Source organism: Rosa rugosa, chromosome 7 (genome assembly GCF_958449725.1).
Source record: "Rosa rugosa chromosome 7, drRosRugo1.1, whole genome shotgun sequence".
Taxonomy (NCBI): Eukaryota; Viridiplantae; Streptophyta; class Magnoliopsida; order Rosales; family Rosaceae; genus Rosa; species Rosa rugosa.
This window is the reverse complement of record NC_084826.1, coordinates 6,135,059-6,151,960: the sequence shown is the minus strand read 5'-3', so window position 1 is coordinate 6,151,960 and position 16,902 is coordinate 6,135,059. Positions and strand designations below refer to the sequence as shown.

Genomic DNA, 16,902 nt, shown 5'->3' with positions numbered 1-16,902 from the left:
TCATGATTCGAATAGACTGGCACTTGAAGAGCATAACTAGCCCCAAACAAGCCCAAGTAGGTCTAAAACTCTTGGGTCGAGCCTGCCCAATCCATTAAGTAACAAGTGAGGGTGGCAAAGCACCCTCCTTGAGAGCCAAGTAACTAAGCCCAGCTAGCCCAAACTCAGAATCCGGCCCAGAGCCCCAGGCCCAACTCCAAGCCCATGAACTTGCTCTGAGCAACACCACCTTCGTTGCAAGTTCTGGCGGTCGATTACTCCAGAAGGCCATAGATCGCCTCCCTTCTGTATCCAAGCTAACTGGACCACCAACGCAGCACGTTCGAAAGATCAGACCAGAACCGATTTGTCCCAACTTGCGCGACCCCGAGTCGATCAGAGTCTTCCCCGCCGAAGCCAACTCCAAGCGCCAGACACAGACGACCCAACCACCAAACAAACCGCTCCGCAGTGAACCGGGAAGCAGCCCGAAATTTCATCGCCGACGACAAGCTGCAGTCCCTAGCCCAGAAAAATTCAGAGGAGAAATCTGGATCCGCCGACCCAAACCGATCAACACAATCCTTGACTCCTCCCTGATTTTTCCTCGACTCGAGTGCTCCTCCCTAAGCAAACCTCGCCCTGACGAGGAATCTCGCCGGTGTTAGATCAGCCTGCCGCCGTTCTGCTCAAACCCTAGGATGAGTTTTGGGTCATGTTCTTGTTTTCAAATTTTGCCCTTGCTTTATTAAAACTCAATAAATAGCTTATATAATATAAAAAGTGTAGGATGGACAATTATAAAAACTCAAAAATAGGAAGAAAAAAAAAGAATCAAATTTACACATGTGTAAGCGTGTGTGAAGAGGCTAGTAGCACTTTACGTAGACCTGTAAATGGACTGGATTTTGATCCATATTTATGGTTATTGAACATGTTTGGATTGAGAAATTTAATTCGTTGATCTATTAATGGTCTGGATCCGTTAATCCATTTATTTAACAGATCAAATATTGATTTAAGTTGATATGAACCTTTAATGATCCGGTCTGTTTTTATAATATTTTAAATAATATTTTATATTAATAAAATACTATTTTCTAAAATATTAAATATAAAATATTAAGAATATATTTTTTTTAGAAAGAGATTTTATTGAAAAGGATCAATACAGTACATGGGGATGGAACAGCCATCCTAAACCACACAAGACCACATGATCTAGACATCTAAATCAGCCTGCTTACAAACATTCAACCAAGGAGGATAATCCTCAAACCACGTACAGACTTGTCGATGGTTCTTTACGTGATTTGCTAGTTCATGTGCAGTTCCATTACATTCTCTTGGAACATAGCTGCAAATCAGGGAGTGAACGTGCTGCATTAACATCTTGATCCCTTCCAAAAGGTACCCATCAGGTGCAAGGTTATCTTCTACCTGGTGGATCGCATGAATAACAGCTTGTGCATCCGATTCCATTTCTAGTTGAGTATATCCTTGCTCCATGCTAGTTGCAACCCGCATGAGATCTCTATGATCTCGGCATGTCTAGGAGAAGTAAAACCGTAAAGGGGAGTGGTTCTAGCCACAGCAATTTCCCCATTGTCATTCCTTAGAACAACGCCAGCGCCACCCTCTCGCTTATCGGGTACAAAAGCACCATCCGTATTATACTTCCATCTTTTCCCACAGTCGCTTATCATTCTCAGGGGTATAGTTTAAATTTTCGGCCACCATAAAAAGGCCATCTGACATGAGGGGCTTGAATTCTTCGTAAAAGAGGTGCACTAGAGAAGAGGTGCACTATCTCTAGCACTGAGAAAGCACAATCTAAGATGTAGGGACCGTCTCTTGGAACTTTACCCATTTGGACATGGCCGCCAGTGTGGGGAGTTTGTAGAGCAGCAGCTACAGTACCCCAGAATGTTAGCAGCTCACAATCAGTGTTATTGAGATATTTTTGATAGCTTCTACTTTGTATTTGAACAAAATATAATTGAAACCATAACTTTGTTGATTTGATTAATTTGCAGTAGCAAATGAAGCATGAACATATCAACTTAACTTAGTAAACTTGTGTACTTGAGTTTCTGAACTTGTTCATCCTTTTACATCATTCATTCTAGTATACTCAAAATCTCTTCTCAAAGATTGAAGTTTAACAGCTCTAACTTTTTCTGAGCCTTTGAACTCAAGCAGCAGAACATCCCAAGCTGCTTTAGCTTTTTTTTCATTTGAGATTCTTGGAAAGATCTCGTATGAGACTGAGTTTTGCAGTATTCCTAGAGCTTTTGCATCTTTCTTTATGTTTGTCTTCAGCTCCAATTTCTGAGCATTAGACATGTTTTCAATTTCTGGAACTGTATAGCCTTCATCCACATAACTCCATAGTTCATGTGAGATGAACATCATTCTCATCTTGATCATCCAGAAGTCAAAGTTCTCTCCACTGAAGATTGGAACTCTGATTTCTGATGAGTTGCTTGAATTAGCCATATTAGATCAGTTCCTTGTGTTTGATTTTTTTGTTTCAACAGTTGATATTGATCAACAGAGCTCTGATACCATGTTGAGATATTTTTGATAGCTTCTACTTTGTATTTGAACAAAATATAATCGAAACCACAACTTTGTTGATTTGATTAATTTGCAGTAGCAAATGAAGCATAAACAAATCAACTTAACTTAGTAAACTTGTGTACTTGAGTTTCTGAACTTGTTCATCCTTTTACATCAACCATCTCTTCCCTTATATAAGGTACAAGATTAACCTACAAAATATCTCAGATGAAAGCATATTAAACTAGATTAAAAGTACTTTAGATACAAAATATCTAGCTTAAATTTGAGTGGAGCAAACAGTAATGCAAGTGGCTGTAAAATATTTTTCACCGTAGCAAGTTTTACGACAACGAACGGACTCAAACCTTTAGTGAACAAACTTAGTTATTCAGCGAACTATTATTCACAAACACTACTTTTCAGCAAACTCGCTTCTGACTTTTCCCCGCAGTGACCTCATCTCGCGAATGCACTTTAGCAAACATTCACAGCGATCTCACTTCGCGAACGCACTCATCTCGCGAACGCACTTTTAGCGAACATTCGCAGATGGAGCAAGAAAGCATTAATTCTAACAAGTGTCGCTTTTCCTTATATACTGATTTGCAAACCTCTTAGCATGTTCACCATCGTTTCCTGATGTGGTGACAATTCCAGGGAGCGTTATACATCTTATACCACCTCCTTCCGGTCGCTTAGGTCCAACCGAATACAGTATAGCCTCAGTGTTGTGCCAACCAGAAATTAGGGTCTCTGCTTTACATGCTTTACCGGGATTACATATTTCCCAATTATTAATAAAAGCCATTGCAGTAAGGGCTACAAGGTGAATGCGTTCAAATTCAGCAGGGAAAAAAGCTGTGTTGACCACCTTTTTTGATGTGTTTAGCATTTCCTCACACAATGCTGCATCTCCTGCCATAGTCGCCAAGATCGTTTGCCCAATGTTATAGAACTTGCAGTAATTATCACCCACTACATATTGTTTGTCAATAGTACCTCACTGATCAGCAGTGAGAAAGACAGCCATGGCACCAATTATTCCTATGGTAGTTGTCCCGGTAAGAGCTTTCCGTTACAGCAGCCATCATTCCTTCCATGTAAAACAGAATGCCCATTGGAATCAACTCCTACAAGTTCACCCAGCAAAACATGTGGTGTCTTTCTATAATATCGTTCTATTGACATTGCTTTCTCAGGTAAGTTGCTTTGTTCATGATCACCTGATTCTTCTATACATTTAATCATCATTTTTTCTTCATATCTTGGACAAGGTAGCAATTTGAAATTTCCAATAATAGAATTAGTATTCCCTGGATCAAGTATCAAAGTATCAACCTTTGAAGTTGCCACTGTCTCAGATACCCTGGATACAACATCTTTGCTGCTATCTTGGTTATTCTTAGAAGTCTTTTGATAAACAAGTAAAGATTCATCTTGTAGACACGGTGAAACAAACACTCAATTGATAATATAGAAAACCAAAAACTGAATTGTCATCAATATGAATTGAACATGTTTGGGGCTTTGAAATCGCCCCTAGCTACAAAAGTATTTAGCTAGTCATAGTCATGAATTCGCTGAAAGCATACATCAAGAGAATTGAAAAGAAAAATAGAGATGAATGAAGGTGAGATCACGACTAGATGATGGCAGAAGATGTCGTCCTCCTCTTTCTCTTGTGCGGCTCCCCCACGTCTAAACTGACGTCCCTCTTTTTTATTGCTTAGGTTAGGAGATTTTCACTTCTTTTCCTTTTAGGAATCAAGTAGCTTCTCCTTTAAGATTCCTAATAATTTTCACCCATAAAAATATGTCATATATCTCTAATAAACAGAGATATTCAGTTAATACTCGTCGTTGGGCTTCTAAAAGGAATTCGGGCCTCAAATCATGGATTTCCGTCAAAGTGTCAGATTCTCGGACTGCCCGACCTTGCTGTACTAAATCGGCCGTAACGTCTTGTAGAAAAATGATATAAACAAACCGTTAAAAGTTCAAGAAACTAGACATCCAAGGCTTTCCAAGCATGTAAAGTTCACTGTCTGGTTCATGCTGAACTGCTCTCAGTTTCATGTCGAAGTTGACTGATCTGCACAGGCAGATTTACTGATTTAGCTTCCTTTCTTCTACTTTGCTCCATAACACCTACAAAACATAAAAATAAAGTAAATGACTCAAATAGATGGAAAACTAGCTAAGAAAACATGAAGAAATCAATACAAAATCATGTACATTTATGTGCTTATCACTAACTAATTGTTCAACCATTGCATCTACAGCTTCTCTATTTGTTTATTTTAGAAAGTCTCATACTGCTCATGACATAGATCTGTTGGTGTAATTTAATTTTAATTGTCTTCTGCTAACAGTACTGATATTTTGTGTTTGTCACGCGCCGTACTCATTAATATTTTTATCATTGTTTGTTAACGGATTTGCAAACTGTAAACAGGTACATGTATCATTTGTTCCTCGGTGGATGAACACAGTTCAACTCGATGCCCGTACCTTGATCTTCTCCCAAAGAATGCAACTGTTAGCAGTGGCTCTGACGTAGTTTGTACGGTTTGTAATCGTTTGTTTTCAGGGGGCTGTTGTAACCAAGACGCTGGACGTGCTGAGCTCAGGTTATGTAATAATTGTATGAGGATTGGTGACCACTGGACATCTCAGTGCCCGGAGGAGGATAGATTTTTCTCTCTGATCAGGAGAAAAGTAAAATTTTGAGGAGAAAAGGTGTCTTGTTTTATACTGTGAGGCCTTAATTTTTTACCCAAATGTTTGTAACGCGTTATATGTCTATCTGATGACTTTCGGTTTATGTCATAGAATTTGTTGTGTAATGTCAATATCCTAGTTTAATGAAAATATGATTTGAAAAACATATGTGAAGATAAACTTTACGGGGTAAACTTTTCTAGTTATGCCAATCAAATATGTGTTGACTGCGCCATTTGGTTGGATTAAAATTTTGTTTTTAACGAGGATGAGATTTCCCACTTATCTATCCACTTTCTTCTTTGTTTTCATTTCTCACAATTTGATTTCACTATGTTCAGAATGCTAGTGTGCAAATTCTAACTATCATAGTTCAGTACAGATTCTTGAAAGTTCATGCATATTTTTTGGTTAGGTATTAGTGTGGTAGAGCACTACATAATATCGCCTGACTTTGGTTAGTTTTGGCAGCTCGTAACAATATCTGTAAGACCAGGGGGCTTCAATCTGATACACAGGCACAAAATTTTGTTCTCCAAAGTCTACTATGTTCTCGAGTCTTTGAAAATGTTGGAATTGTAAACCAAACTTTATTTAATTGCTCTATTTTAATAGTTTCCTAGTGCTTTAGTGTGGTAGTGTTGTCTGGTGTGCTTTAGGTGAGTATTTTTAAGATGTTGTCCTTTTGGCGTGATGTACTTGAGCATGCTGTCTCCTTTTGCTTTAGTGCAGCTTTTGCTTTAGACTATTTGTAGTTGCTGCATTTCTATTATATATAGTAGTGCTGCTCTTGTACTTTCTGGGGAGAGTGTAAGAGATTGTGATTAATAATATTCCTCCTTGTTGCTCGGCTCCAACACTCTTGTTTTGTTATTGTGTGAGTATAGTAGTTTTGTTGGTCTCATTCTACATCTGGTATCAGAGCTGGTACAGCAGAGCAGGTACAGCAGAGAGAGCAAATATAGCAGAGCAGGTGTAGCGATCGATGGCGAACCGAGGGAATGATTTTCCTCAATGTCCAATTGGAAAATTTGATGGGAAAGGAAACTTCCAACACTGGAGATCGCAGATGGAGCTCTTCTTCAAAATAATGGAGTACACAGAGGTGGTGATAAATGGATTTGCAGATCCAGGAGACCAAGCAAATCTCACACAAAATCAGAGGGAGGAACTGATTCGAAACAGAAAGAAAGATAGCAGAGCCCTGATGTATATTTATGGAGCAATTGATTCTGAAGTCTATGAGAAGATTGCACATGTTACCACATCGAAGGAGGCCTGGGATTGTCTAATCAATACCTTTATTGGAAGAGATAAAGTGAAGAAGGTGAGGTTGCAGACTCTACGTCGACAGTTCGAGCTTCTTCAAATGGAGAAAAAGGAAAGTATCTCCGATTACTTTGCAAGAACATTGGCCATTGTCAACCAAATGAAGGCCAATGGGGAGGTCATCAAAGAACTCCAGATTGTGGAGAAAATCCTCCGAACCTTGACGGAGCGATTTGAAGGAAAGGTCACAGCCATTGAGGAGTCTCAAGACCTTAATGCTATGACGGTGGATGACTTAATGAGTTCCTTGCAGGCCTATGAACAAAGGCTGAATGAGAAGTCGGAAATGGTGATTGAAGAAGCATTGCAGACTCAGTTAAGCTTCAAAAAGGAGAAAAATTGGTCGTCCCGTGGTGAGTCAAGCTCAACTCAGAAGAACCAAAACTCAAGTTACAAGAGAGGTTCACAAGGCAGATTTGGAACAAGAAGAGGAAGAGGAAGGGGCTTTCATTGGAGTCAAGGAAGAGATAGAGCAAATGTCCAGTGCTTTAATTGTCATGGATATGGTCACTACAAGAATGAATGCAGCTTGAGAAGGTCGGAGAACAAGCAGTTTCATGCCAAGTTTGCAGAGGACAACAATGACAGTGAAGAGACTTTGTTGATGGCTTTCAGTGCTATGAGTAATGGTGAACAGATCACATGGTACCTGGACACAGGCTGCAGCAATCATATGTCCGGTTACAAGGAGTTGTTCGTTGAGCTAAATGAGTCAATACGGTCAGAGATTACATTTGGGAATGCTGCAAGGATGCCAGTTAAAGGAAAGGGAAAGATTTCTATCCAGCTGAAGAATGGGATGTACAACACCATATCCGATGTATACTATGTGCCTGGCCTCAGTCACAACTTGCTTAGTGTGGGGCAATTATCAGAGAAGGGGTATGACATGAGAATTTTCAGAGGAGTCTTCACCATCAGAGATCCTCGACGGAAACTAATAGCAGAGGTAACCATGGCTCCTAATCGCTTGTTTCCATTGCATATGCAGTATGATAAGTTACCTTGCTTTAGTTCTATGGCAAATGGTGATAATTGGTTGTGGCATATGCGTTTTGGGCATTTAAATTTCAATAGCTTAAATGCTCTTGCAAGGAAGAATATAGTCTGTGGATTGCCTCCTATTCATGTGCCAGATCAAGTTTGTGAGACTTGTGTTCTTGGAAAAAAGCATAGAGATACTTTTCCGAAAGGGAAGACTATGAGAGCTCAAATGCCTCTTGAGATTATACACTCTGATTTGTGCTCTGTTGAAGTTCCTTCACATGGTGGTGGAAAATATTTCGTCACTTTTATTGACGATTTTAGTAGGAAGACATGGGTGTATATTTTGAAGAATAAGTCTGAAGCATGTGATACATTCAAAGTCTTCAAGGCTTATATTGAAAAGCAAAGTGGAGGAAAAATAAAGGTGTTGAGAACTGATCGAGGCCAAGAATATATTGTTTGTGATGACTTCTTGAAGAAAAATGGTATTAAGCACCAGCTGACAGCCAGGTACACGCCTCAACAAAATGGCGTAGCGGAGAGGAAAAACAGAACCATTATGGATATGGTGAGATGCATGCTGAAATTTAAAGGTTTGCCCAAGTACTTTTGGGCAGAAGCTGTTTCTTGTGCAGTATACATTTTGAACAGGTCTCCTAGTAGAAGCATTGATGGAAGTACTCCATATGAAGTGTGGAGTGGTCACAAACCCAACATTCAACATATGAGGGTGTTCGGATGTATCGCATTTGCTCATGTTCCAGATCACATAAGGAAGAAGCTTGATGACAAAGCTGATAAGTGCATTTTTATTGGCTATAGTACGGTGACAAAGGGGTACAAGCTTTATAATCCGAAGACGAAGAAAGTAATCGTGAGTCGAGATGTAACTTTTGACGAGCAAAGTGCATGGGATTGGTGTTCAAAAGAAGACAGACCAGCAACTTTCATTCCATTGGAAGATGATTTAATTGAAGATGATCAGCAGGTTAACAATCCAGAAGTTCAATCTCCAGCTAACCAAGTTCCAGAAACCGAGTCTCCACTAGAAGTTGCATCAGGAAGGCCTCAGCGTGAGCATCGTTTGCCATCATACTTGAAAGACTATGAGTTGAACACTACAAGGAGAAGCATATCAGATGAAGATATTGTCAATTTTGCCTTGTATGCTGATTGTGATCCTCTTACTTTCGATGAGGCTTGTCGTCAACAACATTGGGTTAAGGCAATGGATGACGAAATTCATGCCATTGAAAAGAATGACACATGGGAGCTCACTTCACTTCCGGAAGGAAAGGCAGCAATTGGAGTCAAATGGGTGTATAAGACAAAGTACAAGCCGAATGGAGACGTGGATCGCTTCAAAGCGAGGTTGGTAGCCAAAGGCTACAAGCAAAAACCAGGTATTGATTATCTTGAAGTTTTTGCTCCTGTTGCTAGGCTTGATACTGTTAGAATGGTGATTTCCCTTGCTGCTCATAATTGTTGGAAAATATTTCAAATGGATGTTAAATCTGCGTTCTTAAATGGAACTCTTGAGGAAGAAGTCTATCTTGAGCAGCCACTTGGTTATGTGAAGGAAGGCCAATCAGAGAAAGTATATAAGCTGAAAAAGGCGCTATATGGCCTTAAACAAGCTCCGAGGGCATGGTACACCCGAATTGATTCCTACTTTGTGGAGAATGATTTTGAAAGGTGTCCATATGAACATACTTTATATGTTAAAGCTAATTTGCAGGGAGATGTCGTTATTGTGTGCTTGTATGTGGACGATCTTATTATCACAGGTAATAATCCAAAGCTAGTTGAAGAAATCAGGGAGGCTTTGGCATCTCACTTTGAGATGACTGATATGGGGTTGATGACTTATTTTCTTGGTATAGAAGTGGTGCAAAGTGAGAAGGGGATTTTTATCTCACAAAGGAAGTATGCTGGAGACATTCTCAAACGTTTTAAGATGGAGTTTTGCAACCCAATCTTAACTCCAGTTGAACAGAGATTGAAATTGAAGAAAGATGGCAGTGGCGAGTTTGTTAATCCCACACGATACAAGCAACTTGTTGGGAGTTTGCGCTACTTGACGGCTACCAGACCTGACATCACGTTTGGAGTTGGACTGATAAGCAGATTTATGGAATCTCCTCGTCAGTCACATATGCAGGCAGCAAAAAGAATACTGAGATATGTCAAAGGAACTCAAAGTGATGGTATTTTCTATGCAGCTCACTGTCTGAATGAACTTGTTGGATACACAGATAGTGATTGGGCAGGAGATGAAAAGGCAAAGAGCACCTCAGGTTATGTTTTTGATATAGGTTCTGGTGCTATATGTTGGTCTTCAAAGAAGCAGCAAGTGGTGGCACTTTCATCAGCTGAAGCAGAGTATGTTGCAGCAAATAGGTGTGCTACTCATGCAATTTGGCTGCGTCGAATTCTTGGAAACTTGCACCAAGAACAGAAAAATCCTACAACAATCTTCTGTGATAATAACTCAGCAATCTCATTGTCAAAGAATCCAGTTTTTCATGAGAGGACAAAGCATATTCATGCCAAGCATCATTATATTCGAGATTTGGTGAAGATGAAAGAGGTTGCAGTTCACTATTGTCCATCTGGAGATCAAGTAGCTGATATATTTACAAAGCCTCTGAAAACAGTTGCTTTCTTGAAGTTGAAGGAGCTAATGGGGATGATGAAGTTTGAAGATCTCAGTTTGGTTTAAGGGAGGCTGTTGGAATTGTAAACCAAACTTTATTTAATTGCTCTATTTTAATAGTTTCCTAGTGCTTTAGTGTGGTAGTGTTGTCTGGTGTGCTTTAGGTGAGTATTTTTAAGATGTTGTCCTTTTGGCGTGATGTACTTGAGCATGCTGTCTCCTTTTGCTTTAGTGCAGCTTTTGCTTTAGACTATTTGTAGTTGCTGCATTTCTATTATATATAGTAGTGCTGCTCTTGTACTTTCTGGGGAGAGTGTAAGAGATTGTGATTAATAATATTCCTCCTTGTTGCTCGGCTCCAACACTCTTGTTTTGTTATTGTGTGAGTATAGTAGTTTTGTTGGTCTCATTCTACAGAAAATTCAGTACAAGAGAACTGAAGTGGAAACAATGAAATCCAACAATCGACTAACTACGAACAAAGAAATCAAATGGAATTGGCGGTATAGAATAATCCGTGGAAAGTATTTTTGAAGCTACAATGGTATTTGCAGCTTCAGTGTAGTGAATCCCATCCCAACTTATGAGTTGGGATCCATCCTCGCAAACCTGAGAACCGGGATAGCCGCACGTCAGCCTCATGTTATAGTTGTATGGAGGACCTCCGTTTCCACAGCATGCCATTAGAGGACTAGTGAAACCTACATCGGACAAAAACAATTGTATCCTGATTCCCTGTACTAGATTGAACTATTCGCAGACTAGCATAATTTAATCCTTTTAAAGCAAGAAATAAGCTTACCGTATTTGGTGTAGTTAGCAATAAGGTCATACTTGATGGCATATACATCTACATATACTACTTTAACATCCTTCAATTCAAATCTCATCTCATCGCATGTATGACGCAATCCTACATTGAACAATCTTGCAGCCGCATTGTAGGTCGAGAGGCATCCATATGTATCCATGTCCCTCTGCTGGACTGATGAAAGTTTTTGAGGGAGACAACCCAATGGCCCAGTGTTGTGTATCCAAAAATTCCGCCCGCCTTGGTCATATATAGTCTGCAAATTGATGCAGTAGAGATATTTTATATCAATAAAAGTGTGAAATTAATGCCGTAAAAATGCTAAAAACACAAGATGTTTTAATGTTTTTGTATATACAACAGACTCACCTTAACGGCTTTCTTGATTTCTGTAGTAATTGGTGGGATTTTCTCTGTTATTTGCGTGAACGAGAGATTTTTGGAAAACAACTGAGCAAGGTCATTTTGTCCAATATCGATCATGTAAAGTGCTTTCCGAAAACCTTCATCATCTATCAAGTCTTTTGAGCCTAAAAGTTCATTAAGCAACGCAATCAGCTAGCTAGTTTACACATCTAGTAATGTGCAGAAGGCAAAAAAAAAAAAAAAAACCCCAAGCTATCAATTACAATGCAAGACCTGTGCAAGAGCAGCAACAAAATTCAAATTCCAAATACAAATGTAATGTAATGAGATGAAATATAGTCACCATTAGAGATACCTGCAGTAGCTTTGAAATGAAGGAACTGCATGACTTGGATGCTCAAAGAGAAAGGGATGCGTTTAGGGAAGATAGACGACCCGACTATTGCAAAATTCGCCCCATTTGTGAACTTGGACCCTGACAGAGAGTCTAGATATGGAGCCAATAGGCTTGTATTCAAACTTTGGCCTGCACAAGAAAAACAACATATGGATATCTCTTAGAGAAAGCCTCACAAGAATGACAAGACTAATTAGATGCTCTTACATTACACATGAAGTCTATGTCAATCTTCTAACAATATAATAAATCAGATTGTCTAACTGTATACACTGGCTTTTAACTTTAGAATCTAAACCTCTTTCTATAGAAAAATAAACCCCTTTTTAGAGAGAAAAATAAACTATCATATCATGTAGATTTTCATTGAGTTGTTTAATCTCAACACAGCTTCAGGTTGTTTATTTACTATTAGTATAGTAACACAAACAATGAGACAAATATCCATTGAAGATTTTGTAGAATCTTAGTAATCCACATGCATAAGTACACGTGTCCAACTAAAATAGCTCAACACTACATCAGGCTCAAAGTAAAGGGCATTTTCGCACTAGATGTTCAAGTAGGAGAAGCATAATCCTTAGAAACAAGGATTAAGCAAATACGGACGAAGTGGTGTTAGCTCAGTGGTTAGAACACCCACTACCTATGTACGAAGTCATGGGTTCGAGTCACCATGGGGGTAGGAGTGAAATCATTTGATCCTCTTTTAAAAAAAGAAAAAAAAAAAAAAAAAAAAAAAAAAAAAAAAAAAAAAAAGATTAAGCAAATACAGGTCCATTCTCTAGATACCGACCAATTTTGGTCTAATATTATTCCTATCTAAACTTCTAAGGCAGTTTTATTTGATGTTATAAACTCAGGTTATTTAAGAGACTTCAATCACACATCTATTTAATTTTTGTATTAAAAAAAAAAAATACAAGACTGTACAAGCCGGTCTCACATGGTTCAGATCTCGATCACCTTAACTAGGGTGGGCCTCAACCCATTACTACCACGCTACAATGTCGTTTCGCAATTAACACTCAGATTTATTTAACAAATAAATAAAAAAACCACCGTCAACACCAAAAGAAAAAAGCGCCGACAAAGGCATGCACTGTTCAGATGATCTTACGGTGGACAACGTGACCACGTAAGATGAAGGTAAAAAGAGAAGTCACTATATTCGAGGTGGGGAGCACTTACAGAGGAAGTCGATGATGAGGCGTCCGTCGGACATCCGGCCGGTGGATCGCCGGAAGTAGGTGCGGCCGTAAGGGGGGTTGATGGTGTAGCCGAGTCCAGCGACAAGTCCGCCCGTGTCGGAGTTGGAGTCTCCGAAGTTGAAGATGATGGGGCCTTTATAGCTGGGTTGCTGGCCGGTGACGGAGAATGAGAGGAGAACGAGAAGCAATATGGCGGAGATGGAGAAAGAGAAAGCCATGGACACGGCGAAGCAATGCTGCTGCTGCTTCTGTAATGAGTGAGTGTCACTGTGTCAGCGTGGATGTGAGTGTTTGAGAGTTTGAGTGCTTCATATAAATGCAATGTCATCTACTTTCTCAAATCCCATTAAGAAGTTTTTTTCTTTTTCTTTTTTTGAGTTAGTGAAGGAAGAGCATAATTTTCAATTTTACGAGAAAAAAGACCATCGTACCGAATATCTTAATTATTTTTACAAGTTTAGTTCTCTATCGTCTTTGAAAAAATTATAAAAATCGCAACGAGTTCAACTTGCATAGAATTAAATTTTTATCATATGTGAAACATGATGTTCTTTATGTCACGATAAATAGTGATTTGCTCCATCTCCTTCCAAATCCTACCATAGTGACATTCTTTGAGTCAATAATGGTAGCTTGCACTTCTTATCTTGGAAGTTATTTGACCTCCTAAACTAAAGTAAGTTTTGTATCTTTCGATTATTGCCGAAAAGAATGACCTATCTTTCTGCTAAGAAGAGAAGATGCTTTTTGACATCTTTAAAATTCCAAGTAGGGAAAAACTCACAAACAGTACCTGAACTTCAAACCACTAATAACTTTCGTACCTCAAGTTCAAAAAATATCAGATTGGTACCTGAACTTCTGACCCCGACCCAATATCAGTATCTGGGAACAGTAAAATCGTTAACGGAGTTAATTTTTGAAGGGTAAATCTGTCATTTCACTGTTCATCATCTCCAAAACTCTCCATTCTCTCTATGCAAACCAGATTTTTCATTATCTTCTTCATACCTCACACACACAAACCCAAATCGACCAAAGGAGAGGTGAGAGGAGTTGGTGGTGGATGGGACGGTGGCTATTGAAGAAGTGAAAGGTTGGTTGATAGTGGTGATGAGGTATGAAGAAGAAGAAGAAGAAGAAGAAATCTGGTATTGCAGAGAGAGGGGAGAGTTTTGGAGATGATGAACAGTGAAATGACATATTTACCCTTCAAAAATTAACCCCGTTAACGATTTTACTGTTCTCAGGTATTGATATTGGGTCGGGGTCAGAAGTTCAGGTATCAATCTGATATTTTTTTAACTTGAGGTACGAAAGTTATTAGTGGCCGATAGGTCAGGTACTGTTTGTGAGATTTTCCCTTCCAAGTATATCTGTTTCAATGAAAATGCCAGCTTTCATATATTCATTGATGTTTTTTCTTTCTTTTATGTCAGAATATCTAGCTCTTCCAAACCACAAAAAACTCGATGCTAAGTCAATTGTCTTTTCATATATATTTTCAACATTTTTGCAATTGAATAATCGCACATAATCACAATTTTAGATTTGCTAGGGTGACAATAATTTGAACCAATTATTGTGGTCCGACAAATTTTGATGTGATGCGACCAATTCGAACTATTTGTCATTAACCAACGATTTTAGGATTGAAGAGAAATAAAAGAGGAGACAAGTTTAACTCTAGATACTAACAGTTTTTATTTTTTCGCATTATGATTTATGGACACACAATCTAACATACGTAATGTTTGGAATGCTACTTTAGGGTACTGAATTGAACATGCGAGATGACTCTTCTTTGGTTTAGAAGCATATATATTTGCATTCCAATAAGACGGACAGAGCCAAAATGACAACATCCATATAAGAAGAGAAAATGATACCTTCTGTTGAGATGTGACACTGTAGTTTTCATTTTCTTCAGTTGGGATTTGTTCATGAAAGGCTATATTATGTTTTGGCAAATGCAATGCTTGATGATTAAGAGAAGGCGCTGTTGGATTGCCTAAACCCTCCCTATCTTTCTTTTCAAGATTTCCATTCTCTAACAACAAAGGATCATAGTCTTCTTCTTCCTCTGTGGCTTTCATATCTTTAATCACCTTCAGCAACTTTGATATAAAAGATTCAAACCCTGAATGAATCCCAAATGAAACTCTGAAAGTTCTGCTCCTTACAAAATGTAATCTTGGTTTTGAAATTTACGAAAGAATGTCTGAATTTTCGAGACCAAAATCAAGTAAAAGGTGTAGGCTTGTGGGAGTTTCAGAGCCTGGCGTTTGTTTTTGTTACAAGCAAAGAGGGAGCTTTGTTGACCTGAGCGTAGAAAAGTTTAATTGTAATGTAAGCCCCTCAAACTAGTTCATAAAAGGAACTCCACAATTTAAGCGCGAACCTCCGATCCTGTGGAAGAATATCTATGTTCATTTATAGGTATGTTCTCCCTTCAAAAAAAAAAAAAAGAGCATGTTCTTAATTCAGACGTCGAACAACAAAAGTTGTAAACTTCATAACTCTGGTCTACTGATTTTGTTCTTTGGCAAGGGTCTAGTGTTTACCCTTTTACTCAATTTAGTACTTGAGTTTCTCTCCACTAACTAATGCATGTGGTGATTTCCGTCAATTTGGTATTCAATTGTGTGTAAATTAGAGTAAAATATAAGGAAAACCATAGTAATGATATTAGCTGAAATTAATGACACGTGAACTTGAACCATATAAATGACGATTTTGCACCAAATTGGCGAAAATAACGGCAGCAGTTTACATGCACAATTACGGTGCAACATTGAGTAAAACGGTAAGACAAAAGGTCCAAAATCCATGCTGTTATTCTTGCACACAATGTTATCCTCTATGTTTCAGCTGGTTCAGTTGATAATCTATGGAAACGTCTATGGTCAATGGCAATACCAAATAAAGTGAAGTTATTTTTATGGATGGGTTTTCATTCCATCTTACTATGTGGTCAGAATTTGTTTTCTCGACACATCATTTCTTCACCAATCTGCAGTAGATGTGGAGTGCAAGAAATGCTGAAACTGTTTTGCATGCAATTTGGCTATGCCGTTCTTCAACGGAGGTATGGTGTCTTACTCCTTTTCTCTATTTGCTCAATTCTTGGAAGGGAGGTGATTTTGCTGATTTCTATCGGCCGGTATGCCATTTCCATTTTATCTAAGGTGTAATTAACTTATTTGGCTTACTTGTGTTGGGGCATTTGGTTTGCACGAAATGAGTTTATTTTTAATAATCAAACCCTGCAGGCTGCATTGATGGTTGTAGAGAAAGCACAGCTGTTAATGGAAGAATTTGCTAAAGTTCACATTGATAAGAATAAGGCTACTGTTTGTAGTAGAAATCTGAATACTTTGCCTTTTGTCCGGATGACTTGGTCGGAGGAGACCTAGATTTCCTTTTATCAAGATTAATGTAGATGGGGCTGTTAATTTGAATGCAGGCAGACATGGTCTAGGTGTTGTGATCAGAAGTTGGGATGAGTCTATTTTGGTGATTGCTCCTAAAGGATTGATTGGTAATTTCTCTCCAAAAGCTACCGAATTATATGCTGCCATTTTGGGTCTTCAAGTAGCAAGAAATGGAGGCTACTCACATGTTGTCCTTGAAATGGATGCAAAGGAAGCTGTGTCATGGATATCCTCTTCCGATGAAAATTGGGATGTGGATGGGGCTCTTGTGAAGGCAGTAAAGTCTTATTTTTCTTATTTTACTTCTATTTAATGTATGTTCTCTCCACGTGATTGTAATCAGGCAGTGCATGTAGTTGCTAAGCATGCGCTTGTTATTCCTGACTTTCACGTTTGGATATGTAATAGCCCAGAGTGACTTAATGATGTACTATCTATGGAGGATT

General features: G+C 38.7%; 1 protein-coding gene across 1 annotated transcript; it reads right to left on the bottom strand.

The window, feature by feature from the left end:
- Positions 1-5,773: 5,773 nt before the first annotated feature.
- LOC133723392 (GDSL esterase/lipase At1g09390) lies at positions 5,774-15,273 on the bottom strand. The gene is made up of 7 exons (XM_062150219.1): positions 14,912-15,273; positions 13,003-13,270; positions 11,770-11,940; positions 11,418-11,578; positions 11,040-11,304; positions 10,660-10,938; positions 5,774-5,834 (listed from the first exon to the last, which is right to left on the bottom strand). The coding sequence occupies exons 1-6, from the start codon at positions 15,116-15,118 to the stop codon at positions 10,706-10,708; spliced, it is 1,305 nt and encodes a 434-aa protein (XP_062006203.1). The 5' UTR covers positions 15,119-15,273; the 3' UTR covers positions 5,774-5,834; positions 10,660-10,705.
- Between the last annotated feature and the right edge of the window lie 1,629 nt (positions 15,274-16,902).

Excerpts from the sequence above, each read along its gene's own strand:
- LOC133723392 (XM_062150219.1), bottom strand. The coding sequence starts at position 15,118 with ATGAAAGCCACAGAGGAAGAAGAAGACTATGATCCTTTGTTGTTAGAG. Across the intron at positions 11,579-11,769 it reads TCATTTCAAAGCTACTGCAG|GCTCAAAAGACTTGATAGAT; the intron begins GTATCTCTAATG and ends ATGAACTTTTAG. Across the intron at positions 10,939-11,039 it reads TGCTAACTACACCAAATACG|GTTTCACTAGTCCTCTAATG; the intron begins GTAAGCTTATTT and ends TGTCCGATGTAG.